Source organism: Clupea harengus, chromosome 12 (genome assembly GCF_900700415.2).
Source record: "Clupea harengus chromosome 12, Ch_v2.0.2, whole genome shotgun sequence".
Classification (NCBI taxonomy): domain Eukaryota; kingdom Metazoa; phylum Chordata; class Actinopteri; order Clupeiformes; family Clupeidae; genus Clupea; species Clupea harengus.
Window position 1 is genome coordinate 22,696,011 of NC_045163.1, and position 27,999 is coordinate 22,724,009.

General features: G+C 43.1%; 2 protein-coding genes across 4 annotated transcripts; one reads left to right on the forward strand and one right to left on the reverse strand.

The window, feature by feature from the left end:
• Window positions 1–13: 13 nt before the first annotated feature.
• On the reverse strand, window positions 14–2,864 carry c12h9orf78 (chromosome 12 C9orf78 homolog). The gene is made up of 9 exons (XM_012839870.3): window positions 2,458–2,864; window positions 2,237–2,296; window positions 2,064–2,115; window positions 1,884–1,954; window positions 1,719–1,796; window positions 1,399–1,596; window positions 982–1,118; window positions 619–717; window positions 14–341 (listed from the first exon to the last, which is right to left on the reverse strand). Exons 1-9 carry the CDS (start codon window positions 2,538–2,540, stop codon window positions 247–249), a joined length of 873 nt encoding a protein of 290 aa, XP_012695324.1. The 5' UTR covers window positions 2,541–2,864; the 3' UTR covers window positions 14–246.
• Window positions 2,680–27,931, forward strand: usp20 (ubiquitin specific peptidase 20). 3 transcript variants are annotated; one of them, XM_031577220.2, is made up of 26 exons: window positions 2,714–2,775; window positions 3,052–3,250; window positions 3,976–4,075; window positions 4,260–4,313; window positions 4,477–4,539; window positions 4,697–4,831; window positions 5,054–5,156; window positions 5,380–5,449; window positions 5,668–5,781; window positions 6,353–6,431; window positions 6,865–7,387; window positions 8,296–8,457; window positions 11,157–11,269; window positions 11,950–12,122; window positions 14,143–14,237; window positions 14,758–14,791; window positions 14,949–14,994; window positions 15,184–15,364; window positions 15,690–15,816; window positions 18,015–18,184; window positions 20,897–20,978; window positions 21,880–21,988; window positions 22,164–22,266; window positions 22,627–22,695; window positions 23,575–23,733; window positions 26,325–27,931. In XM_031577220.2, exons 3-25 carry the CDS (start codon window positions 3,995–3,997, stop codon window positions 23,727–23,729), a joined length of 2,841 nt encoding a protein of 946 aa, XP_031433080.1. In that variant the 5' UTR covers window positions 2,714–2,775; window positions 3,052–3,250; window positions 3,976–3,994; the 3' UTR covers window positions 23,730–23,733; window positions 26,325–27,931. The 3 variants fall into 3 exon arrangements, with proteins under 3 accessions (XP_031433079.1, XP_012695322.2, XP_031433080.1); XM_031577219.2 differs by lacking the exon at window positions 3,052–3,250 and having other exon boundaries at window positions 2,680–2,775; XM_012839868.3 differs by lacking the exon at window positions 3,052–3,250 and having other exon boundaries at window positions 2,680–2,775; window positions 6,880–7,387.
• Window positions 27,932–27,999: the final 68 nt, after the last annotated feature.

The following is a 27,999-nucleotide window of genomic DNA, read 5'->3' on the forward strand; positions in this document are numbered from 1 at the left end:
AGTCAAGAACATCTCAATTTGGGGAGATTTATTTTGAAAGCTAGAAAGAAATGAAGCAGTTTCTGCTGACACAAGGGTAAAAATGCACTCCTGAAAGTGATACAATAAGAAAATCATATCCAACAACACCAGATATGGGAAATGGAGCAATGGTATACATCATGTGAATAATACTATACATTTACAACAAGAAACAAAGACATTAAGAAAAAGCAAAACTAGGAAAGCTGATTACTGCCCAGCTCGTCAGTATCTGCGATTCATCTTCTTAAACTTCTCATAGTGGTAGTCGTCTGTGGCCTTCTCGTGATTCGGTCTTTTGCGTTGATTGGGTGGTTCAACTGAGTGGAGAGAAGATGAATTCATTTCAAATGCCTTATACATGTCTTGTCTTTAATGAAACACTGATATTTCAGTCATACCAGAAAAGCTTTATATAGCAATAGAATGCGCTGAAAATGATATGGCTGAATTGCATATTTAAGGTCGCCACCAAATCCTCTCTAGGAGGCCTCATATGCAAGTCTGTCCTGCACCATATGGTCAGCAGCTGCAGTGTGCACAGCGGTTGTGTTGCTATTGTGTTCAAATGTATTTGGTTCTGGGGCTGGGCCTTACTCTCAGGTCCTGGTTTCTCCGTGTCCCCTACTCGCAGAGGTCTGGCTTTCGGCTCCTCATGGCGGCGCCTCTGAGGAGCATTATGGTCCTCGTGAAAGACTGAAAATAAACAAACAAACAAATGTACACCCAAGCATAAACATCCATCCACTCTGTTGACATTTGTGTTATAATAGTCTGAGTTTTTAAGGCCATTCACATTCCTTGTGAAATAATGTTAGAAAACTTGTTGTCAACCACAGCTGGTCAAAGACCTTTTTAATTCAACTTAGTTAGTCTTCTATGGGTCCTTCAAGATGGCAATATTACTCAAATATTCACAATCTGCCCACAATTCCTCCCCAAGCAAGGAGCTGTACTCACATCGGTTGTGCTGGACATAATTCACAGCAATGTTCGTTGGAACAAAAGACGTCCCGTTGTCTTTCTTCTTATTCTTCTGTGCGGCAATGAGCTTCGCTTTGGCCTCTTCTGTGAAGATGATGTTCTTGATCTTTGCACTAATGAGGGAGAAGAGTATAATAGACCATTTTTATGTAGATATTTTGCACTATAGTTGTGTAGGTTGTGGTTTGCATCAGATGATTCATTAAATTAATGAATTTAAGGGGTATAGTAAGGCTACATTGTCCGACAGGTCGATGGTGGTCGAATATCTGCTGGCAGGAGGACGCCTACGATCATGTGCAGGAATAATGACAATGAACAATGGATGGGAATGACTTATGTTAGCACCCCTAATGATTGAAGTTGTTTTGATACGAAGAAGACTACACTTACTCAATCCCCAGGTCCACCTCCGGGATGCCACTCAGCATTTGATTGGACAACATCTCCTCTGTCTTCTTAGCGGAGTTGACACGGATGTTCTCGGGGAGCTCATACAGGAGGTCCTCTGGGTTCTTCACTTTGACCTTCTGCTCCTCGTCCTCCACCACTCCTTTCTTTTTCTTCAGCTCCGTCTCAATGTACTTCATCCTGAGTGAGAGGGGAATCAAGAACAGGGGAGCCAAGAGAGGACAAGGCTGCAGTGAGAAAGGGGTCCGTATCACCAATGTATGTTGCGTGTGTGTGATCATCATGTTGTGTGATTCACATACATGTCAGCGTCTTCATCTCTTCTGTTCGTCTCCGCAGAAAATGACGTCCCCAGGTTAAGGTCATTGTCATCTTCTGTCCTGTAAGACAAGTTCAAATTAGGCAACTGTAAACAAAGACGAGCTACAGTTGTAGAGCCAGTTGTAATTAAATCAGATTAGACTTACATGTCTCTATTACGTTCTTTGACTTTCTTCATGTGAACTATACCTCCCGTCTTCATTTTGAATGGGTCATCCTAGAAAGTGGGATCAGATCAGTTTAGCAAACACATGTCCATGCACAGAAAGAGTTAAATCACTCGAAAAGAAAAGGTCCAAACGCGCATGTCTTAAGGTTAAACAAACCTCTACATCATCCTCCATAGGAAGATTCTCTCCAACAAGAAGAGTGGCAAGGCTGTAAAAAAATAAAATAAAGGTCTTTTTCAAGACAACACACACATTTATTTTTACAGTACATACATCGCTTGTGTGATACACACACCTACGACTTCGGTTCCTTTTGGTAGGCTACTTACCTAACACCAGTTTGCCTTTTCCGTAGACTCTGGATTTCTTTGACTTCGTCCAATTTAGATCTAATACGCAAAACAGCCCATTGACATTTTTCTATCGTTATACGTTTTACATGATTTGAATACACCTCTTTATCACACACACCCACATACGATTGTTTTGGCATAGCTTGCTAACAAGCCCAAGCTAAAAAGTATTCTAGCAATAGGATTGCTTTCCTCACCTAACTTCGTTGGTTATTTCTTTGTCTTCTTCTTCGTCTGAAGAATCATCCCTTCTTCTTCTGAAATTTCTACCAGACGGCATGGTGTATTGCCACGTCTTTTTGCCACGAATTAACTAAACGTGTTTTCCAATATCCGACTGGATAGCAGTTTTAGATTTCTCTACCAACACTACGTATTTTACGGGGGACAAATACGACTGACGGACCTCACACACAAACTTCCTGCTTGGGGCAATGACGTCACTTCTGTGTTCCCAGAGATGCCACCGGGGAGTATAAACCATTGATGATGCCACCGATGAAAACACAAGCCAGGTACACTTGTTAACGACTCAAAACTAATAGGAGAATATGTCTATGGGCCTTGTGTAGTTTCAGTAAAACTCCTCATGTAGGTCACATTTTAATACCTTCCCTTAGCTACTTGTTTTTATTTCCACGCTAAGGCTTAGTCTTACCGCCCAGCTGACAGTTAACGCTGACTACATACGTCATAGCAATACAACATAACATAATTGCTTAATTAGCTAAATATTGAACTGATAAGTGAAGTTTCCAACAACATTTTCACTTGCTGCCACCCCTGTACAGCAACTGAAGGGGGTGAGCACAACGAAGCATAACAAGACTGACGCAAAACCATGCTGCAAGAGAGGCGGAGGGAGGGGGTTGTGGGCCGGGCATCATCTGTGGCTTCTGTCAGCTAATAAGCTACGTTTGTATCTTAAATAAAGACATTTGGCGGAAAAATTAATGATCACAGTGCCTATGGTCTGATCACCCATAACAGGTTAGTGTTGCCACGGTTTTAATGTTTCATTGTGGTTCGATGTCATAGACGAATTTTAGTTTCTTGTTTGCGTTTCTGGTTGCAAAATAGGGCCTCGTATCTTATTAGAGAAGCTGTTCTATGTATCAGAATAGTGAAAGACGGAGTTGGCAATTGTAGGGTTTCAACATTTCGACATGTTGTTATTGTTTGTAACGTGTGTGGTAGCATTATTGGATTTGTCGTAGTTGAACGGCTTATACCACCCGGCGACGAAGTATTCATGTGGTTTAGATGGTTCTCTTCCAGAATTCATTATTGTTTCCTTTAAGTGTACAATGCTGTTAATACTGACGAGAACAACTTGTTGATTTGGAAATGAGAGTTGACTACCAAAGCTAGCCCTGTGCTGTCGAGTACTGTCGGTGCCAGGAATGAAACAGCACTTTTAACTGAGCCTCCATTGAAGAAATTATAGTAAGCCAGGAAGTCTTACGTCTCATTCCTGTTGGTGTTCCTGTGCAGCTTGGCAAGTAGCTTGCCCATGATGTCTTGATCAGTTGTTTATGTGAATCTAAAACATGTTGTAGGCTACACTGCATCCTGTCCATAAACTCACGGATGGTTGTCACTGTGAGAATGTAGCCCAGATATCTGTGTCAGATTCTCTGACTACTAACTCTTGGAATCCCAAAAGCCATATTTGCCAATATTTTGATTATTGCCTTCATGTTGGGTTTGCACAGATTCAAGTGAAAATAGAAGATGGCTGATATTTGTGAAGCGTGTCCTCACCTGGATTGTATTGGTGAGGTCACTAAGGAGGAACTCCTACACAAATCAAAGGTGGGAGCATATTATATTCATCTAATTACTGACACCTGAGGTTTGTAGTGTCTATTACAATTCAGTGCTCCTGGTCTTCATAGGAAATCACATACCGTGGTTACTATAGAATGAACATTGATTTTGAAAGATGATTCTCTGGAATTCGGTGTAATTATTCATATTTGTATCTCCATGTGCACAGGGCACCTGTCAGTCATGTGGCGTGGGCGGTCCCAACCTCTGGGCATGTCTGCAGGTGAGGTTTCTGCACATTGTTAACGCTGAAGGACACGGTGGTGATCCTGATGTCATAAAAGAGTCATAAAGTATTTCATGAATGTATTTTCCAATGGGAAGTTTAAATATAGTTATTGATATATACATTGATATATAGTTATTGATGTGTTCTCTTCCTACAGTGTGACTGCCATTATGTGGGCTGTGGTGAGTCTTTCTCCGACCACAGCACCATTCATGCTCAGGTAACATCCCTCTGTCTATCTCTTTTTCCCTCTCTCTCTCTCTCTCTCGTTCTATTTCTGTGTTTTGACTCGCAGATTTTCATCTTAAATTTCACCTCTCGGTCAGGATTTGCCGGGATTTGGATTCATGAATTCCTGGCTTTTTTTTCTTTCCCAGGCAAAGAAGCACCACCTGACGGTAAACCTTACCACATTTCGGATCTGGTGCTATGTGTGCGAGAGGGAGGTGTTCCTGGAGCAGCGGCCCGTGACGCCAGCCGCAGCTGCCCACCAGTGCCGCACCCCGGGGCAGGTAGGCCCGCATGGAGGACTGCTTACCTGTACCTTTCAACCTTTGTGTGTGTGTGTGTGTGTGTGTGTGTGTGTGTGTGTGTGTGTGTGTGTGTGTGTGTGTGTGTGTGTGTGTGTGTGTGTGTGTGTGTGTGTGTGTGTGTGTGTGTTTCAACCTCTGTGTCAGAAAAAAAAAAGAAAACACTTTTTCTTTCTTTCTTTTTTTTTTTTTACCCTTCTTCAGGATTCCTTCCATCACTCAGGCACTCATCCCTTGAAAGCCGTACCCATTGCAGTAGCTGACGAAGAAGAGTCAGAGTCTGAGGAGGACGAGCTCAAACCAAGAGGTGAACGAGCAGAAAACATCACTCACTTATTTGTCAAGGAAGGTCACACTCCCCCCAACTGTGCTCAGATTGTCCTTCACGATACGACTCAGATTGTCCTTCATGATAGGACTCTGCTGTAGTTCTGGAAAGAGGTCAGGGGGAGAAAACAGAGGACTGGAACAGTGTGTTGTGTAATACTAGATTGCACTGTCCCTTACTGCCCTCTGTCTCACTGTTGCAGGTCTGACGGGGATGAAGAACATTGGCAACTCGTGTTACATGAACGCTGCGCTGCAAGCCCTCTCCAACTGGTGAGGTCACTTCCTGTCTCCGTCCCAGACAGAAGTATTAGGACTTCATTTGTCTTCACTGCATTTGAAGGAATGGTGCCAATACTGTATCTCCACTGTTGTGTGCTATCGTAGCAATGTTTGTTGTGTACAGTATACTATTTTTTCTTTTTCTTTCTGTATTTCTTCCATTACTTTTCCTTCTTTACTTACACGTTCACTCACTTATTTTTTTCCAGTCCTCCTTTAACCCAGTTCTTCCTGGACTGCAGCGGATTGGTCCGAACAGATAAGAAGCCGGCTCTGTGTAAGAGCTATCAGAAGCTCATCTCCGAGCTCTGGCACAAGAGACGGTAGCGTATGCATTCCTATGAGACATTGCTTCTCTATATCTTTATTTATGAGGGAAAGCGTTACGTAATAAAGTTCCTGCAATGCAGCCACGACACACGGATGATACCACCCTGACAGTTATTCACATTAAACATCCTCATGTAACATACAGAGTCCTTTAAATGTGTGAAATAAACAGGTCATTACACTCAACAGGTCCTTCAATAAATGCAACATATGAAAGTCATTATTTATGACCAGCCTACACTCACTTGAAGAGCTTACTACTTAGAGACAGACAGAGCTTTTTAAGACAGACGTTCTCTTTGACAGAGTTCAGTCTCCATGTAACTTATTAGTGTTTATTTTTTTATGGTGTCATTTTTGTCTCAAACTGCTCTGGTTGACAGATGGTCAAGGGACTTCAGAAGCTTGTTGCGTAAGAATAGTCATATTTCTCTAGTTCTTGCAGTGCTTGCGCTGTTAGTTATCCAACATGAAGTGCCAATCTATTTTAAGATGCCTTCAAAATGATTGCAACAAAGTGCTTGCACTGTTAAACTTTTGTTTCTTTCTTCTATCCTTCTCCAGACCTAGTTATGTTGTCCCCACCAGTCTGTCTCACGGTATCAAGCTGGTCAATCCCATGTTTCGGGGCTATGCCCAACAGGTGATGATCCACACACAGTTAAGAGAAGACTTCAAACTTTAATCGGATTAAATTCAGCCTGAAATACCTAACATAATGTAAGCACTTGCAGACTGAGTTGATAAGGGAGTGTAGACAATTCCTGATCAGATATATGATCATACACATCTCAGTTCCTATCACTCATTCAAGCATACACACAGACATGTGTACAGATATACTTGATATACCTGACATGCTTCTGACAAACATGCCACGTGTAAATCGTGCACTTTTCTGTAATTGTTTATCAGTCACATTGTGATTGGGATAAAAGCAACATAGTGCAAAAAAGAGCACGATTTTATCAGTCTGTGTGCTTCTTGTCTCCCTGTACACACACATGCACACACACACACACACACACACACACACACACACACACACACACACACACACACACTCATACTGACAGCTCTGCTCTGGTCAGGACACACAGGAGTTCCTGCGCTGCCTGATGGACCAGCTGCACGAGGAGCTGAAGGAGCCGCTGACAGAGAGCGGGGTCGCCATCAGTAACTTGGGTGCCGAGGCGGGAGACACCGGGGCTGCGGTGCGGGAAGGCGACCGCAGCCCCGCCGAGGACGACTTCCTGTCCTGCGACTCGGGCTCCAGCAGCGGGGAGGGAGGCGAGGGCCGAGGGGGCGGCGACGCGGAGCTGCTCATCCAGGACGAGTGCGGGGGAGTGCGGGCAGCAGCTACCACCACCACCACCACCACCGCCACCACCGCCACTGCTGGTGTGGGAATCTCGGAGAAGGAGAGGCTGAAGGAAAGGAGGGTGTCGGGGTCGCCGCTCCGCGGGGCATCCCAGGAAATGGACGAGGACGCGGACGTAGACACGGCCGCCCCTCAAGAGGTGGCGGGGGAGAGACAGGAAGAAGAGGTGGTGGTGTGCAGCAGCACTCAAAACCAGTCACAAGCTAACAGCACTGCAGGTTAGATATGAACACACACACACACACACACACACACACACACAAAAGTTAAGTTGTGCATGAAACATCTGATAGTAATGCTGTACGACAGGAATGGAGACCTCAGTCAGACAATGGTAGACAAATTAGGATTACGGTTTTATTTATTTAGATTCACAAACGTCTCAGACAACTACTCACAGAGACGGTCTTAGTTTAAGTATCCTAGGTCTGACAGGAGAGGGGGGTGTTAATCACAGAGCTCGGATCACGTAGTTGTTCCACCTTGGGTCCAGCTCTGACGTGTGATATAGAACTGATACCAATTGATTTAGGACATGGACTGAAGTCAGAGCAACCCTATGACCTTCGAGACCTAACCAAAACACCGCAATCTTTATCACTGAGAAACACAGAGGCACACAGATAGAACATATTAGATGCATATTAGAATTTATTCAAGAACACAGAGATCAGCTTAACCCCACTTCTAATTCTAAGAAACATAAAGGTATATGAGTATAATAATGATACATTAATATATACATAAGACATTAATATATACGAATCATAAGACCTAAGACGAACCATAGTTCTGACTGGAATCTCCCTCACATCGGTGCAGAACACTCAGGCCTACATCCTGTTCTACAGATAAGATCTTAGAAGTAAACACACACACACATACACACACTTGCGCACACACACACACACACACACACACCACACTCACACTCACACTTGCGCACACACACACACACACACACTCACACTCACACTTGCGCACACACACACACACACACACACACACACACACACACTCACTCACAAATTGCATTAACCGCAGCTATTAACCTCTTGCCTGTGTATAGCGCTCTCTTGCCTGTGTGTAGCGCTCTCTCATGAAGCATGATCTGTCTGGTTTGAAGGTGGCCAATCAGTGCCTGATAACGAGGCGTCGATGCGCCGGGTCCCGTCGCGGCCTTGTAGCCCCGCCCCCACAGTACAGGAGCTCCACCCCAAACTCTCCAGCAGCCCGCCCCGGTCCAGCCCCCTGAGGTCCACAGGCCCCGCCTACTCTTTTAAAAAAGGTCAGTCGCAGCAAATCAATCGGCCAGCCACACAGTACTTGAGTCTGGTGGTCTTCTAGGTGATGCAGTTGTTAGTTCTCTAAAGGAGTCCTGTGAAGCACTGTAATGACGTGTAAATGGTTCTGAACTGTACTTCTCAGTTACTGATGTTTTCAATTCAATTAATTTGTTTTGTGGACACTTTCCTTCAAAGATACCCTGGTATAAGTGATACAATTGTGTTAAGATATATGTTAAGAGTTCAATAAAGTGCACGTACTTCCCTGAGGTTCTTTACAATAAATACAGTAACATTTTGTTTATACAAATGTGTAAGGTGACTGAGATGGCATAAGTGACTTGCAGTCAAATAAAGTGATTGGTGTATTAATATTGCACAATGAAATTCTACGTTTAGTGCATGTCTGTGTTTAATGTTCTGATGGCCGTCTGGGAAAAACTGTCCTCTAGACGCGTTGTCCTTGCTCTGGAGGACCTGTACCGTCTGCCCGAGGGTTGGAGAGTAAACAGGTGGTGGCCTGGGTGAGATGTGTCTTTCATGATGTTTTTGGCCCTGCCGAGGTAGCGGGAGCGGGCTGATTTTTTTGGGCTGTGTTGATGACCCTTTGGAGGGCTCTCTTGTCTGCCGCAGTGCAAACAGAGTACCACGCCGAGATGCAGTAGGTCAGTACACTTTCGATAGTGGTGCGGTAGAAGGCCACCATCAGTTTACACTCTAGGTTGTTTTTCCTGAGTACTCTCAGGAAGTGTAGTCGCTGCTGAGCCTTGACTATTGCTGAGGTGTTTGCAGACCAAGAAAGGTCATCTGATAAGTGGGCTCCTAGGAACTTGAAGGTGTGGACCTTCTCCACTCAGTCCCCACAGTTGATGTGGAGTGGGGCCAGATCTGTACTTGTACCTGTAGTCCAGAAATAGTTATTTTGTTTTTGTGGTGTTCAGTGCCAGATTGTTGTCTGAGCACCTAGGGCTGGGCGGTATGACGGTATATACCGTGCCACGGTAGAAATGTGTCTACCGGGAGAGATTTGGCCATACCGCTTCAACCGCGGTATACTCTTATTTTGAAATCCAATCGATTTATTTTTAGATAATGACCTCCGAACTATACTTCATCCCTCTTATTATACAGTAACTCGCCAAAACAATAGACATTCCTCCAAAAATATCTCTTTAACGATTTTGTAGCCGTTTTGTGATTTCTGCTGAGAAATAAAATAGAACTCTAAAGTTTCAGGTGTTGCGTAGCGGTCATTACATTTTCGCAGCAGTGAAAATAAAGAAATTACAGACCTGCGAACGTTGGGGTGGCCCATTCAAATCAACGGAACTTTTTTGAACATTCTGAAGAGCCGTATAACACGATACCCAGTACAATTTTTAAGCACATAACCTGCAAGGACTGTCATGCCTACTTGTTGAGTAATCCTCGACTGTTGGGCAAGATTCAATATACTGAAAATTATGGACTGAAAAGTGTCTAGTGTAGGCATTTATTTTTCAGTATTTCAAAGTGAATGAGCTGTGAGAGCACAAGAACAGTGAGCGTCTAGCAGCGATTATCATGTACATGTATGCTTGTCAACGGCGATTACGGCCAAACCAACGAGATTCTAAGTAATATGGAGACAAAACTTTTTTTGGTACTCCACGTAGATCATAAACCCTTGAATATAAAAACGACTCAGTGAAATCGTTTGAGAAATATAAACGCTATCTATAGTGCTTTTTATCCAGAAAAACTGCAGCTCCATCATTTACTTGCGTCTGTTTACAGACCAGTCATCACCTCGTCATCACGTTAGCACGTCGCAGCAACGGGCTGAGGCGGTCAATGGAGCGTCTATGTATATATGTCTATGTGTAATGGCCAACTTCTTAATTTTTTTATTTTAATATGTGGCCATATAAAGAAAATATCTCATCATTATTGCGTTAACATATGGACACACATTGAAAAGAAAGTTGTAACACTTGAGTTATCTTCTGAAAGTACATTATAGAACCACTGAAACATAAGCACTGGACTAAATGCCACAGAAAGATTTTTCCTTTTTCTTTTTTTTTTTTTACATACACTTTGCTTTTATTTTACTATTTAAAGATTCAATGGATACTGGCCACTATTGCTTAGGCCAATAGCCTATTGAGGCAGTATTGTTTCTGCACCTTAGTGTTAATAAGGGTCAATAAATAAATGTCTGTGGACACATTTCACCACCGCTGAAGTGTCCTCTTTTTCAAAAACCCAAATCTGGTCACCCTACGTATAATAAACCGTGATATATACCGTAACCGTGATATAAAATTACAAATACCGTGATAGAAGATTTTGGTCATATCGCCCACCCCTATGAGCACCACACTGCCAGTTTCTGTACCTCATCTCTGTACGCTGATTCGTCGTCTCCTGAGATGAGTCCAATCACAGTGGTGTCATTATTGTGCCGTGGTTCTGCTTAAAGTTCCTTCCAGATTAACAGGGAGTTTTTTCTTGCCCCTGTCGCCATTGTGCTTGCTCTAAGGGGGTCCAGGCACTGGGCTCTGTAAAGCGCCTTGAGACAATTTTATTGTTTTGGCGCTATATAAATAAAATTGAATTGAATTGAATCTGCAAATTTGATGATGGTGTTGGTGGGATGGGTCGTGGGTGAGTAGAGTCAAATCACCGTCTTTAACCAGCCTCTCCTCCTGTTCTACAGCTCATGTTATCATGGGCCCCAGGAAGAAGAAGCAGTCTCGCCACCGCAGCGTGATCTCGGATATCTTTGACGGTTCCATCCTGAGTCTAGTTCAGTGTCTGACGTGCGACAGGGTGAGTGGGCCGTTGTACTTTGCTTTTCAACCAGCAGAGGGCGGCACGATCATTACTCAACTGAGTACCATCTTAATGGGGTCTGCCAGCTACACTTGAGCTTGAACTCTCTGCAACGCTTTCATATGGTGCTGTAAAATGATTCCAGTCTGAATCACATGTGTGATGTGTAGTATTGTGGAAGGGTTGACATGTATGGCCTTTTTCTTCTAATTTCTCCTCATGTTCTCTCAAGTCAGTCCCTTATGTGTTACTAAACATGATAACTATGTGATAACTCCTCACTAGTAGTGAAACAAATGGTAGTAGTATTGTTGATAAATGGTTAGCCAAAATCATTTAAGACCAGCTTTACATGAAGTGTATTGTGTAACACTGATGATGATGACGTTTGTGATGATAAGGGCTTTCAAGCATTTCAAACGTTTTACTCACTCCTTTCCCTGTTACCCCTAGGTTTCAAACGTTAGGAGCACTAATGTTTTACTCACTCCTTTCCCTGTTACCCCTAGGTTTCAAACGTTAGGAGCACTAATGTTTTACTCACTCCTTTCCCTGTTACCCCTAGGTTTCAAACGTTAGGAGCACTAATGTTTTACTCACTCCTTTCCCTGTTACCCCTAGGTTTCAAACTTTAGGAGCAGTAATGTTTTACTCACTCCTTTCCCTGTTACCCCTAGGTGTCCACCACTGTGGAGACATTTCAGGACTTGTCCCTGCCAATTCCAGGGAAAGAGGATCTGGCAAAGCTGCATTCATCCATCCATCAGAACGCCCCGGCCAAGATAGGCGTGTGCGCCGACAGCTATGCCGCGCAGGGCTGGATCACCTTTATTATGGATTCCATACGCAGGTCAGAGGACACACACGCGCACACACACACACACACACACACACACAGTACACACACATACATACATACAGTACACACACATACATACATACAGTACATACACATACATACTGTACACACACGTACACATACATATACACATAAGCACACACACACACACACACACACACACACAGTACACTCACATACACATACATACTGTACACACACGTACACATACATATACACACAAGCACACACACACGCACACACAATCTCCCTCACATCGGTGCGGAACACACAGACCTACATCCTGTTCTACAGATAAGATCTTAGAAGTAAACACACACACACACTTGCGCACACACACATACACACACACACACATAGACATACATGCAGTACACACACATACACATACATATACACACAAGCACATGCACACACCTAGACATGCACACATTTTTCTCCATCATTCACTCTCCCCACTGAGTCTCTCTCTCTCATATGTCTGTGGTCTCTCTCTCTCTCTCTCTCTCTCATGTCTGTGGTCTCTCTCTCTCTCTCATATGTCTGTGGTCTCTCTCTCTCTCTCTCTCTCTCTCATATGTCTGTGGTCTCTCTCTCTCTCTCTCTCTCTCATATGTCTGTGGTCTCTCTCTCTCATGTCTGTGGTCTCTCTCTCTCTCATATGTCTGTGGTCTCTCTCTCTCTCTCTCTCTCTCTCATATGTCTGTGGTCTCTCTCATGTCTGTGGTCTCTCTCTCTCTCTCATATGTCTGTGGTCTCTCTCTCTCTCTCTCTCACATGTCTGTGGCCTCTCTCCCTCTCTCTCTCTCATATGTCTGTGGTCTCTCTCTCTCTCTCTCTCATATGTCTGTGGTCTCTCTCTCTCTCTCATATGTCTGTGGTCTCTCTCTCTCTCTCAAATATCTGTGGTCTCTCTCTCTCATATGTCTGTGGTCTCTCTCTCTCTCATATGTCTGTGGTCTCTCTCTCTCATATGTCTGTGGTCTCTCTCTCTCATATGTCTGTGGTCTCTCTCTCTCTCTCTCAAATATCTGTGGTCTCTCTCTCTCTCATATGTCTGTGGTCTCTCTCTCTCTCTCTCTCTCATATGTCTGTGGTCTCTCTCTCTCTCTCATATGTCTGTGGTCTCTCTCTCTCTCTCTCATATGTCTGTGGTCTCTCTCTCTCTCTCTCTCTCTCATATGTCTGTGGTCTCTCTCTCTCATATGTCTGTGGTCTCTCTCTCTCTCATATGTCTGTGGTCTCTCTCTCTCTCTCTCTCTCTCTCTCTCAAATGTCTGTGGTCTCTCTCTCTCTCATATGTCTGTGGTCTCTCTCTCTCTCTCTCTCTCTCTCTCTCTCTCAAATGTCTGTGGTCTCTCTCTCATATGTTTGTGGTCTCTCTCTCTCTCTCTCTCTCTCATATGTATGTGGTCTCTCTCTCTCTCTCTCATATGTCTGTGGTCTCTCTCTCTCTCTCTCTCTCATATGTCTGTGGTCTCTCTCTCTCTCTCATATGTCTGTGGTCTCTCTCTCTCTCATATGTCTGTGGTCTCTCTCTCTCATATGTCTGTGGTCTCTCTCTCTCTCATATGTCTGTGGTCTCTCTCTCTCATATGTCTGTGGTCTCTCTCTCTCTCTCTCTCTCTCTCTCATATGTCTGTGGTCTCTCTCTCTCTCTCATATGTCTGTGGTCTCTCTCTCTCTCTCTCTCTCTCTCTCAAATGTCTGTGGTCTCTCTCTCATATGTTTGTGGTCTCTCTCTCTCTCTCTCTCTCATATGTCTGTGGTCTCTCTCTCTCTCTCTCTCTCTCATATGTCTGTGGTCTCTCTCTCTCATATGTCTGTGGTCTCTCTCTCTCTCATATGTCTGTGGTCTCTCTCTCTCTCTCTCTCTCTCATATGTCTGTGGTCTCTCTCTCTCTCTCTCATATGTCTGTGGTCTCTCTCTCTCTCAAATGTCTGTGGTCTCTCTCTCTCTCTCTCTCTCTCTCTCTCTCTCTCTCTTATATGTGTCTCCGGTCTCTGGCAGGTTTGTGGTGTCCTGCATCCCCACCTGGTTTTGGGGTCCCATGGTGACGCTTGAGGACTGCCTCGCTGCCTTCTTTGCTGCAGACGAACTGAAAGGTGCGAGGAGAACAAACACAGAATAGAAAGATAGAATGATAGAACGATAGAATGATAGAAAGATAGACTGATAGAAAGATAGACTGATAGAATGATAGAATGATAGAAAGATAGACTGATAGAACGATAGAGACAGACAGATGGCGGAAGGGAGAGAGAGGTTAGACTGTGACGCGTCTCCTAGGGTGGGACACAGGAGCAAAGGTCAAAGGTCAGGGCACAACTGTGATGGGGAATTGGGAGTAGAACTGGAATAAGAAGTGGTGGAATGAGAGAGAATCAGAACTACAGACATGCATATTCTATTTTATTCTATCCTATTCTATTCTATCTGTAACTTCATTGTTATTTAGATAGATAAATAAACTTGTATTAATCCCGTGAGGGAAATTCAGGTGTAAAAGCAGCAAGGTAATAGGAATCAAGTATATACATACAAAATTAAAATAAATGAATACAAATTTGAATTTAACCTAATTTACTCAGTGACGATAATCATTTGCCTTTTTCTTCTCTGCAGGTGACAACATGTACAGCTGTGAGAGATGTAAGAAGTAAGCACCCGATGTCTCTCTTGCCAGGTTCTGTGCTGATGGCTAGACTGTGTTGGCAGGGTAGGGTAGGGTAGGCATGGGTTTGACTTGAGTCCAGGTGAGAGTTCATCTGCTCTGCCTGATTAATGAGTGTTTTGATGTGTTTCCACACCTGCAGGTTGAGGAATGGAATCAAATACTGCAAAGTACTAAGACTACCTGAGGTGAGTTGGTATTCATCTTCATTACACAGTTTTGTCCATTTTTTTTGCGTTTGATTTGAAGTGAAACTCAAAGCTGTCCTGTGGTTTTTATGTTGTTTTTGTGGTTGAATGTGTGTGCGCGTGTGTGTGTGTGTGTGTGTGTGTGTGTGTGTGTGTGTGTGTGTGTGTGGTGGCACTCGGCACTTTTAGATTCTCTGCATTCACCTGAAACGCTTTAGACACGAGGTCATGTACTCCTTCAAGATAAACAGCCACGTGTCATTTCCGTTGGAGGGCCTCGACCTTCGACCTTTCCTGGCCAAAGACAGTCCCTCGCAGGTCACAACCTATGACCTCCTCTCCGTCATCTGTCACCACGGCACCGCAGGCAGTGAGCACGATGTGTTTGGATGTCAGATTGTGGTTTGTGTCAGCAGACCTGAATGAACCTGGAAGGAATTTTTTTGGTAGTGAGACGCTGAGACAGACATTTCAAGATGTCTCACGTAACAATATGCCCATCTGTCCTTCTATTATGTAACAATTATATTCTTCTATCTCTCTTTCAACTTCACTCTTCTTTTCTCCTTCATAAAACCGACCCCCTCTGTTCCTCTGTTCCTCTCTGTATTCTTCACCTCTGTCTCTCTGCCTCTCTCTCTCTCTCTCTCTCTCTCTCTCTCTCTCTCTCTCTCTCTCTGCCTCTCTCTCTTCAGGTGGTCACTACATAGCATACTGCCAGAATGTGATTAACGGTCAGTGGTATGAGTTTGATGACCAGTATGTGACTGAGGTGCACGAAACAGTGGTGCAAAACGCAGAGGCCTACGTCCTGTTCTACAGGTGAGATCTCAGAAGCACAAGCACTCACAGAAACTCCCACACACAACCAAAGCACACACACACACACACACACACCACAGTCTCTATCCCACTCACACACACACAAGTCAAATCACTACACTACATGCAGACACACACAGACACAAGATCAAACCGTCTAAATTCACACTGTCCTGATACACCAATGTCTCCCCAAATATTCTTAATATTTTAGTGGCCCACTAGCTAGCTAGCACCCTCTCGCTACAGCCCTGATCAATTCAATTAAATTCAATTGTATTTATTTAGCCCCAAAACAATACAATTGTCTCAAGGTGCTTTACAGAGCCCATTGCCTGGTCACCCTTAGAGCAAGCACAATGGCGACAGGGGCAAGAAAAAACTCCCTGTTAATCAGGAAGGAACCTTAAGCAGAACCACGGCACATAAGTGGGGACCCATCTGCTTGAGTTTTGGCAAAGGAGATAGGAAGGGGGGGTTAGCAATATGCATTAGCAATATGATATAAAAGGAGAGGGAGAGCGAGAGGCTGCCTGGGTAGGTGTATGGGAATATTATTAGCATTTAGTTTTGTTATGTTTAGTTATGGTTGGCTAACATGGTTCATGCAGGTTTTAGTTAGGATGGCAGGATACACAACAGTGTAGGAGGGGATCTTTTGCTTCTAGAAAATGAATACGAGAGCTTGCTAACAGCCTACACGTTCACTTTACCTTCAGTATTTGGAGTCATGTAGTGGGCAATGCCCTTAATATAGCCAGCTATGCTCCGGAATGTTCCACGGAAGGCATCAGGGCTTGGCCTCACATATTGATCCCCAGTGCTGGCGTGCGCAGAGCGCTGTAGCTGTATCCACTCATGAATATGAGGCCAAAGCCCACACACTCGCCAGTCCTCGCCAGACCTCCTGTCTCCATCTGTCACACCTACCATGGACCTCCGGTCTCCATCTGGTCTCATCATCTTATTTCCTCTCTATTCCCTATTCAATTCATATTGCCAAAGCATACATATTTAGTACAAGTACAATATGACATAAAGACAGTACACAGAACAGGTTTGTGTGTGTGTGTGTGTGTGTGCGTGTGTGCGTGAGTGCCTGCGTCTGTGTGCGTTTGTGTGTCTTTGTCTCTTCAGGTGTTTAGCTGGTGAAATGATTCCCTTTATCTATGGCAGGCTTCCACGTATCTTGCTGCGATTTTGGCACTATCCTTTTCTTCGCCAAGTAATATTTTTTAAATTTAGATTTTTTTGGGTGGATCTTTTGAATTTAGGAAAGTATTCTTCCCGTATATTTTTGAAAAGGCAGCATTCATTTAAAAAGTGGTACTCTGTTTCTACCATGCCCGGGCTGCAGTGAATGCAGAGCCTCTCTTCTATGGTCAGCCAGGTTTGCCTGTGTCTGCCCCTTTCGATAGCCAGGCTGTGGTTGCTCAATCTGTACCTTGTCAGGTTTTTTCTTTGTTTGGCGTCAGACACATAGCATTGAAGTTTGTTTTGTCTTTTTGTTGTTTCAGTCCAATAGGTCAGGTAGTTTTCTCTTTCTTTGTTCACAATTTGGTTTGGCCAAATTGTTGGTGTAAGGGTGGCATAGACCGGATGCTGGTTGTTAGTCACATTAGTTTGGTTGCGCTCATTTGTTGTGTTAGTTTGTGTGAGTCTTAGCACTAGCTGGCAAAGGGGACCATTTTTGCTCATCTCTTGGATTTCCAGGGTTTTAAAACAATAAGAGTTGGGGTCACTTGCTTTGATATGTTTCCAGAATTTGATGGCTCATTTCCAAGAGTATTGGCCTAATTCAGCCCTGTATGCATTAATATGGGTACTCTTTTGTACTTTGAGTATACTTTTACAAAACTCTGCATGCAGGGTTTCAACTGGGTGTTTGTCCCATTTTTTAAATCCTTTGTACATCAGAGGACCCCATACTTCGTTGCCATATAATGCGGTTGGTTCTATGACTGATTGGAATATTTTGAGCCAGGTTCTAATTGGGATATCAAATTGAATAGACTGTTTGATGTCATAGAAGGCCCTTCTTGCTTTCTCTTTCAAATCATTCACAGCCAAGTTGAAATTGGCCGTTGAGCTGATCTTCAACCCAAGGTAAGTATAATTTTTGGTGTGTTCAATTGTGTGTGTTGCTAGTTTCTCTCTCTCTCTCTTTCTTTCTCTCTGTCTCTCTAAATCTATCTCAGGAAGAGCAGTGAGGAGTCGGTGCGTGAGCGTCAGAAGGTGGTGGCCCTGGCCAACCTGAAGGAGCCCAGCCTACTGCAGTTCTACATCTCCAGGGAGTGGCTCAACAAGTTCAACACCTTCACCGAGCCTGGCCCCATCAGCAACCACACATTCTTGTGTCAGCACGGAGGTCAGGAAACACACACATACATACAGACTGCCAGACACACACACACACACACACACACACACACACACACACACACACACACACACACACACAATATATACCGCAGAAGCACACGCATACAGTATACAACAGAAGTGAGTATACCCCTGTGCAGTATCAATTCAATGATTCAAAACTATATCACCTCTCAATAATCGCAAACGTAGGGCATTTCCTCTGATGATCAATTAAAAACAAATACTTAGGAAAGACTATATTGAAAATACAGGCCTCAAAGTAGAAACTCAATGCAACACAAGTGAATAGACCTGTGATCACTGAAGCTAAATTAAGTACACCTTTGAGTTAACCTAATTGCATGAGCGTGGTTATAAAATGACCTGTGAACGCCAGAACCCATTGACCCATAGGCTGTAGCTGGGCTTCCGTCCAACTTTTTAATGCACATTTTGACTACTAAAATGTATAGGACCTTTCAGGTTTAGTTGAGGTGCCATCATGTAGATCTCCATGGGTATTTTAGTGTAAGCTTCAGCTCTCTGTTTATCTACCAAAGCAAATGGTGTTCACCAACCCAAAGCAAAGAATACATACCAAAAACGTAATATAATAATACATAATATACTATAATAATAATAATAATAATAATAATAATAATATGTTAATGGACCTCGTTGGTACATTGTTGATTGGAAAGGATTGAAAGGCTTGATTGGCCTTTAAAAATACATTGCATTCCAAAAATGTCATTATATGGCCGGACATTCCCCTTCAGGATTTTCTGGTAGAAAACTGAATTTATGGTTCCATTGCCCAGGTCCTGAAACAGCCCCAGACCTTCATACTTCCACCACCGTGTTTGACTGCATAACCTAACTGCGCTTGAGCTTAAGGTCACAAATTGATTCAGCCAGAGAGCAGAATTTATGGTCCTGGAGCAACAAAGCAGCCCCTGACCTTCATACTTCCACCACCGTATTTGACTGTTGGTATGACGTTCTTATTGTGGAATGCTGTGTTAGCTTTACGCCAGATATAACCAGACCCATATCTTCCAAAAAGTTTCCACAGAATCTTATCCCAAAAGTCTTGGGGGTTATCAAGATGTTTTTGGTCAAATGTGAGACGAGCCTTTGTGTTCTTTTTTGGCAGCAGTGGTTTTCGCCATGCAACTCTCCCATGGATGCCCAGTCGTCTCTTTCTTTTCTCTAATTTGGTTAATTGGTTGATTAAGTAACTAAGGGGGCAATTACATTTTCACATAGGGCCAGGTAGGGTTGGATAGCTTTTTTCCTTCAATAACTGAAATCATCATTTAAAAACTGTAGTTTGTGTTTACTCGGGTTATCTTTGTCTAATATTAAAATTAGTTTGATGAACTGAAACATTTAAGTGTGTCAAATATGCAAAAATAGAAAACATTGGGAAGGGGGCAAATACTTTTTCACAGCACTGCATGTTGTTATATTAGCGGGTGCATTGTTACATTGTTAATGGAGTTAAGTGGAAAAAGGAATTACACTATTGGGAAGTTATTACAATATTAGGTTCTGCAAAAACAAGGTTATCCCATAATGTAAGAACTTCCAATAGTGCAATAATTGATGACATTATTGGTGCAAATATTATTACATTACCAGTTAAGACATTTTATTACATTATTGGGTTCTATGCTTGCTGTTCAGTGCAAATGAGCAAGATTAAACTTCGCTAAAGAACATGAAAAGAAGCCTGATGAATATTGGAAGCACATTCCTTGGTCAGATGAGGCGAAGATAAATGTGCACGGCTCAGATGTCCAACATGTTTGGCGTGAACTTTGACCGGGTCTGTCACAGTGAATGCACAGCTCTGACAGTGAAGATGTGTCTGCATGATGCTGCATGAGTGCTGGGGAGATAACGTTTAAAGATGGCATCATGGATGTCTGTGGATATACCAAAATACTGTCTGACGAGAGGAGTGCCAGTCTCTAGAGGCTTGGCAGAGGAGGAATACTTCAGCACGATAACGATCTATCATACTGCCAAAACCCCACTAGGGGTTCTGAAGAATGGGTGAAAACTATGAGCTGGCCAAGTATGCTGACTAACTTCAATTCAATAGAACACCTTTGGGGTATTTTAAAGGGAAAAGTAGAGTAACCCTACCCTGCCAACGAAGAGCAGCTGAAACATTGATTACATGGAAACAGTGATTCACATTTCTCCAGAAATTTTAAACGCTGGTATCCTCCATGCTGAGGAGGATTGAGTGTGTCATTAAAAATAAAGGTGGATATACGACGTATTGAAAAACATTAAATATTTGAATCTCAGTAATAAAAAGGTGGACTGACTTTTGTTGCATTGAGTTCCTACTGTGTGTATTTTAGTATTATCTAGTAAATATGAAAGTAATATTAGAAGTAATATTATAACTGTAAGGTGATACGATTCTAAATCATTTGACATTTAAGTGATATTGCACAGGGGTGAACTCACTTCTGTCATATACTGTATTTGACATTTAAGTGATATTGCACAGGGGTGAACTCACTTCTGTTGTATACCGTTGGTATGTTCTCATGCTTTGATAGTTTATTTCGGTCGACCGTTAGAAGTTTGATGTGTCGATGGTGGTGATCAGTGGTCTGTTTTGTGTCTTGTTTGACCCAACCCCAACTCATACACACAAATGTATCCTTCCTTTTCATATCTACACATTGTCCAGGAATTCCTCCAACGAAGTACCACTACATCGATGACCTGGTGGTGATTCTGCCTCAGAATGTGTGGGAGTACCTCTACAACAGGTAACACACAGTAGTGATGTGTGGGAGTACCTGTACGACAGGTAACACACAGTAGTGATGTGTGAGAGTACCTCTACAACAGGTAACACACAGTAGTGATGTGTGGGAGTACCTCTACAACAGGTAACACACAGTAGTGATGTGTGGGAGTACCTGTACGACAGGTAACACACAGTAGTGATGTGTGGGAGTACCTGTACAACAGGTAACACACAGTAGTGATGTGTGGAAGTACCTGTACAACAGGTAACACACAGTAGTGATGTGTGAGAGTACCTCTACAACAGGTAACACACAGTAGTGATGTGTGGGAGTACCTGTACAACAGATAACACACAGTAGTGATGTGTGAGAGTAACTGTACAACAAGTAACACACAGTAGTGATGTGTGGGAGTACCTGTACAACCGGTAACACACAGTAGTGATGTGTGGGAGTACCTGTACAACCGGTAACACACAGTAGTGATGTGTGGGAGTACCTGTACAACAGGTAACACACAGTAGTGATGTGTGGGAGTACCTGTACAACCGGTAACACACAGTAGTGATGTGTGGAAGTACCTGTACAACCGGTAACACACAGTAGTAATGTGTGGGAGTACCTGTACAACAGGTAACACACAGTAGTGATGTGTGGAAGTACCTGTACAACCGGTAACACACAGTAGTGATGTGTGGGAGTACCTGTACAACCGGTAACACACAGTAGTGATGTGTGGGAGTACCTGTACAACAGGTAACACACAGTAGTGATGGAAAAAGTGCATAGTTGGTGGTAGGATTTGGCAGCGATTGTGAATATTATCTGATTGTGAAGACATACTCTTATCCACATATCCATAAGGTCGTTAGAGGTTACATCTTTTTTTTTTTTCTCTCTCTCTCTCTCTCTCTCTCAGTTTTGGTGGGGGACCTGCAGTGAACCACCTGTACATGTGTGCCATCTGTCAGGTACACATTGAAGCGCTTGCGAAACGCAGGAAAATGGAGATCGACACTTTTATCAAGGTAGACCTGCATACATATGTAGGAGTGTTTAGAAGAAAGAAAGAAAGAAAGAAAGAAAGAAAGAAAGAAAGAAAGAAAAACGATCACTTGTTTATCTCTCCCCCTTTCCTTCTCTCTCTCTCTCTCTCCTTCTCTCTCTCTCTTTCTCTATCTCTACCCATCTCTCCATCCTCAGCTAAATAAAGAGTTCCAGGCAGAGGAAGCCCCGGCGGTGATCTTGTGCATCAGCATGCAGTGGTTCAGGGAGTGGGAGAGCTTTGTCAAGGGGAAAGATAATGGTACGCGCACAAGCACTCACTCACACACACACGCGCACAAGCACTCACTCACACACACACACACACTCACTCACACACGTGCACACAGACACAAGCGCACAAGCACTCACTTACTTGGAATGGAGTAGAGCACCGTAACAAATCATAACTCATCCAGACTTCCCCAAACCTTATACAGAAATGTATGAATCATCGATTCCCCCCCACAAACACACACACACAGAAGCACACACACACACAGAAGCACACACACGCGTTCATTCACTTACATACATGGTATTCCTTACAGTCCATGCACCAAGAGGGAGATAAGACCAGTCATTGTTTACGCTGTTCTGTAACTGTGATCTGTCTCCACAGAGCCCCCAGGTCCCATTGACAACAGCAAGATTGGTGTGATGAAGGGGGGGCACATACAGCTCAAACAAGGTTTGTGTGTGTGTGTGTGTGTGTGTGTGTGTGTGTGTGTGTGATATATGTGTGTGTGTGTGTGTTTGTGTATATGTGTGTGTGTGTGTGTGTGTGTGTGTGTGTGTCTATGCTCATGTATCTTTGTGAGTGTTACTCTGGACAGATTTAAAGTCAGTACTGCTTTCTGGTATAGACATATGTATTAAGTTGAGGAGCGGATCATTATCATTAACAGCGTGTGTGTGTGTGTGTGTGTGTGTGTGTGTGTGTGTGTGTGTGTGTGTGTGTGTGTGTGTGTGTGTGTGTGTGTGTGTGTGTGTGTGTGTGTGTGTGTGTGTGTCTATGCTCATGTATCTTTGTGAGTGTTACTCTGGACAGATTTAAAGTCAGTACTGCTTTCTGGTATAGACATATGTATTAAGTTGAGGAGCAGATCATTATCATTAACAGCGTGTGTGTGTGTGTGTGTGTGTGTGTGTGTGTGTGTGTGTCTGCTTTCTGGTATATGCATATGTATTAAGTTGAGGAGCGGATCATTATCATCATCATTTACAGTCACTCATTTACCTCTTTAACCCTTTGTATGTGTCTCTATTTATGTGCACCTGGGTGTGTGAGTTTGTGTGTTTTGCATAGTGCATCATAGTTTCCTGTGACCATGATGGTACTGCCAAACTATCTCCGTGCGTGTGTGTGTGGGTATGTGTCTGAGTGCATATGCTTATGTGTTTGTTCCACAGGGTATGTGTTGATATGTGTTTGTTCTTTTTTCGAATAGCACATTAAGTTGCTGTCCAAACCTGATGGCACTGTCTTACCACCCTTGTGTGTGTATTTGTGTGTGTGTGTGTGTGTGTGTGTGTGTGTGTGTGTGTGTGTGTGTGCGTGTGCATGCAGGAGCAGACTATGGTCAGATATCCCAGGAGACATGGCAGTACCTGCTCAGCATCTACGGTGGAGGCCCTGAGATTGCCGTCAGACAGGCCGTCGTTCCCCAGGAACCCGACGGCCACGGAGAACGCAAGATAGAAGCAGAGACCAGAGCACTCTGAAAGAGTGAGTCCCAACACACGTTCTCTCACACACACACACATCCACACACACACACACAAACGCATCCACACACACACTCATACACACCAGGCACCACAGGTGTGAGAACTGCAGCTTAAGTTATAAGCACCACACGGGTCAAGCAACAAATCCAAAGCTCTGTGGGGCAAGGCCCCTACAAACTCAACTCATGTCACACATACAGTCAATCTGTTAGGTTAGTCAGTTTTCTGAAGAACCAGTGTGTTCATCATAGACACGCATCACCACTCACAATGGGGGCAGTGCAGAAGGAAGGCTGTGTCTCCAGATCCAGCCGAGTCAACAAGTAGTTTTTTAAAGATTTTTACAATTCAAGTGAATTGTTTATGAGGTCATCCTAATGAGTAATACATGCATTACAGTTCCAGTCTTAGTTTGTATTATTTTATTATAAAAACCATTGAATGAGGAGGGTGTGTCCAACTTTGCGACTGGTACTGTGTGTGTGTGTATATGTATATGTATACACTAGTGCTGTCAGTTTAACCCGTTATTAACGGCGTTAACGCAAACCCATTTTAACGACGTCTTTCTTTTTTTACTTTTTTTTTTTTTTTTAGATTAACGTTCTTTTTGGCCTCGCAAACTGTGTAGTTATTTTTTCAAATGCTGTTGCAACAACTAGTAACCTTAGAAAAACTATAGCACCACGCCGGATCTAGCTAGACCGGAAGCAAAACAATAGGCACGCCGTTTGGGCTTGTAAGCCGGCCAATAGTAGTAGGCTAACGTTACGGTTTGAGTGAACGTGAGCGCGATACGGCGAAATGGATGATAAAAAGCTTCTGAATGGAAAGTTTACTTTTAAAGGTTGTGTTGTGCAAAAGAAGCGAGCTTCACTGTTGTCTGAAAATGTCAACAGGCTTGTCTGTTTGAGTAGCTGGCTGAAAGCAAAGAAGTAGTAGGCTTACCTTTTATTGGTTACCTAACTTCATTGTTTCTGAAATAAGAGGCCTGACTGCTATGTTCCCAGCAAACTTGAAAAAAAGAAAATATTAAGCCATGGTTTAACTGCACTAGAGTCCTTGTTTACCTGAAATGTGCACTTTATAATTTTATTTTGTACCGCCCTGTTTGGCAATAATGTTTTTCAATAAAATGAAACATTTGCATAAAGCAAGCCAATCCACTTTTCCATGTTGATAAGAGCATTAAAATGAAAAAAAAATAGGGATAAGAATAAATGAAGGGACATGTAGAATAGATAAAAATGTGCGATTAATTTTGAGTTAACTATGACATAAATGCGATTAATCGCGATTATTTATATATATATATATATATAAATAATCGCATTTGTCAATTATTAAATATTTTAATCGTTTGACAGCACTAGTATACACCTATATATATATATATAGGTGTATACTAGTGCTTATTAAAATGAAGAAAAAACACCAGTATAAATACTAGTGCTTATTCAAATATTTAATAATTGACATAAATGCGATTAATCGCGATTTTAATCGTTTGACATATAAATATTTAATATATATATAGATATATATCTCTATATATATATATACACACACACAGGGAATTTCATTTAAAGGAATTTCATTTAAAAAACTTCAGTTTTCAGCTGGTAATTGATAGCAGTGGGCACTAGTGTAGTTCATGATCTGTATCAACAATACTCATTTTGACATTAGTAAAGCGTATTTGGATGTAAATGAAACCACCATAGTGAGGTCATCTCTAGCCCAGTGGTCATGGAATCGATTCACAGAAGTTTCTAGAGCTAAGGCAGGTCGGGGATCCTTTATATACTAAAGATTGCAGACATCTTAATTACATTGATCCCAGGCCAGTCTGCGATAGACGATGAGTAAGCATTTTCGGGAAAGAAACCTATGTATTCATTGCCAACACACACATCAGACAGTGTCTGAGTTTCCATGATATGGAAACTGTTCGGACATCTCGATTATAGCTTGTGAAGGTAGACACCACTAACTTCCTGTGAAGGGTCAGAAAAACTTGAACATCTGAAGAAGCTATTATGACACATACACGTTTACACACTCTCTCACACACACACACACACACACACACACACACACACACACACATACACACACACACACACACACACACACACACAAACACACACACACACACACACACACACACACACACACATATACTGAAAAAACTCAACAGCTGCTAATGATTAGGAAACGGTTTTCCAGAAAACTTTCCTCCATGATGCTAGTGTGTTTTATGTAAGCCACTGACGTTCCACTTCCTGAGCTTCCATGATTATTCTTCAGCCCCCTTTTACGAGCGACCTCCTGCTGTTGTAACGATAACGATCCTGGATCCAGTTTATTGCTTTTCAGTGCTCATACTCATCATAGTGTACAGCACAACACACACTCACTCACTCACTCACTTTAGTCTCCCCACCATCCATTCCAACCAGGAGAGGAGCTGTGTGTGTGTGTGTATGTAATTGCTGTAATTATGATTGTTATTTTTTTCTGTATTTATTCCATTATAATCCCATTAATGTAATAACATTGTTGTTCATGATTGATTTTCCTGGGCAGGTCGAGGCATGTGCCACACCTCCACCTCCACCTCCACCTCCACCCAACCCCTCCCTCACTGAAGCCTTCACTCCACAGCATCGCTGGAGCACCCATCCCCCAGGGGCTTCTCACCTGCGCGAGAGGAGCTGCAATTGTGCTCGCTAAATTACTCCCTAGATTAGACGCCGGTGTGGTGTGGTGTGGTGTTCAATAGATGAATACATGTAAGATAATAAGGAGCACTTGACACCACACTCTAGAGAGAGCGAGAAGAAAAGAGGGAGAGAGAGAGACAGGAGAGAATTTATACATGGACGCAAACTCAGGCTCATATAAAATGAGCTCAAAACGAGGACGTTCTCCACTAAGACACCTAAATGTACAGACATATGCATGCACACACACACACACACACACACACAGAGTTTTCTCCTGCGTTTGAAGAGTCTTGTTGGGCCCTGGAGTGCCATGAGTCATGGTGCTCACGGGGGGTCGGTGATATAAGCTATACAGCTGCTGCCTGATGACTGTGCTGCTCTGTACATTAATCTGCCCCCCCTCCCCCATGCAGACAGTATGTCTGCCAGCTGACCTGAACCCAAACTAAAAGGGGGGGGGGGGGGGGGTCTTTCATCTCGTGTATTTATTTTGCCTGGCAATGCACAAGTCCTGGAGCCCTTAAATGGTGCCTGTATAATGGCAAAGCCATGTTGAGATACTGTCCTGGCCCCTGCAGTGGGTTGTGTCAGAGTACGGGTAAAAATGGCGGAAGGGTTGGGACGGAAGTGGCTCGGGGGGGATACCCCTGGTGCTTTTCAAAATTGTATTCAGAAAAAAAAGCCAAGATGATTCAAAATGTGCCCTTAACAGGAAGTTGTGTAAGACCAGTTGCACGCATTAAAGTCTCTCACTCATTGAGGGTTTCATCACAAACCGGAACATTCAAGATTGATCAGCATGTCATCATCAGCAGTGGGGTCTTTGGGCAGGTTGAGACTGGTGTAAGGGTGACTCAGTGTATACTCGTTTGATTGTTTCTCCTCCAACAATGGACACGCCTCACCAAGCCGACGAACCCCCAACAGACTCAACCGAACTAGAAACTCGAAGCCTCACTCCTGCTAGTTCTGATCTGACGTTGAAGATCGTAGCCAATTGTTGGCTGGTATCTGGTTGAGTTCACCAAAGAAAAAGTGCAACATCTGGTATCGATTTCCAAACTGGAATGGAGAATATCTGGTGTCTTTTTCTGTTTATTTTTTCTTTGTTTCAATCACATTATACTGGGCACGTGCAATGTTGGTCGATAGCTAGTATGTATAACTGAAAAAGAGCGTGGCACTAAATTCTACCGTTATTAAAGAGCATAATTAGATCGATCTTTGTTCAACTTTTTGAGTGTACCTATCTGTGAACATGGACGACATGACACAGCCATTACATTTCAAATAATGTCAAGACTCAACCTAGTGAACTAATAAATATTGTATAACAATGTCATTGGTTAAAATCCAGGTGATCACAGTTTAAGGCTGGCATATTGCAGTCAAGGTTGACTAAGCTTTTTTGATTGTCTGTTATTGTCTGTATTGAAATTGAGAGTGAATAAAGCCTGTTCTTTTATATATATCTCTCACACTTTTTCTCTCACACTTTCTCTCTCTCTCACTTTCTCTCTCTCTTTTTCTCTCTC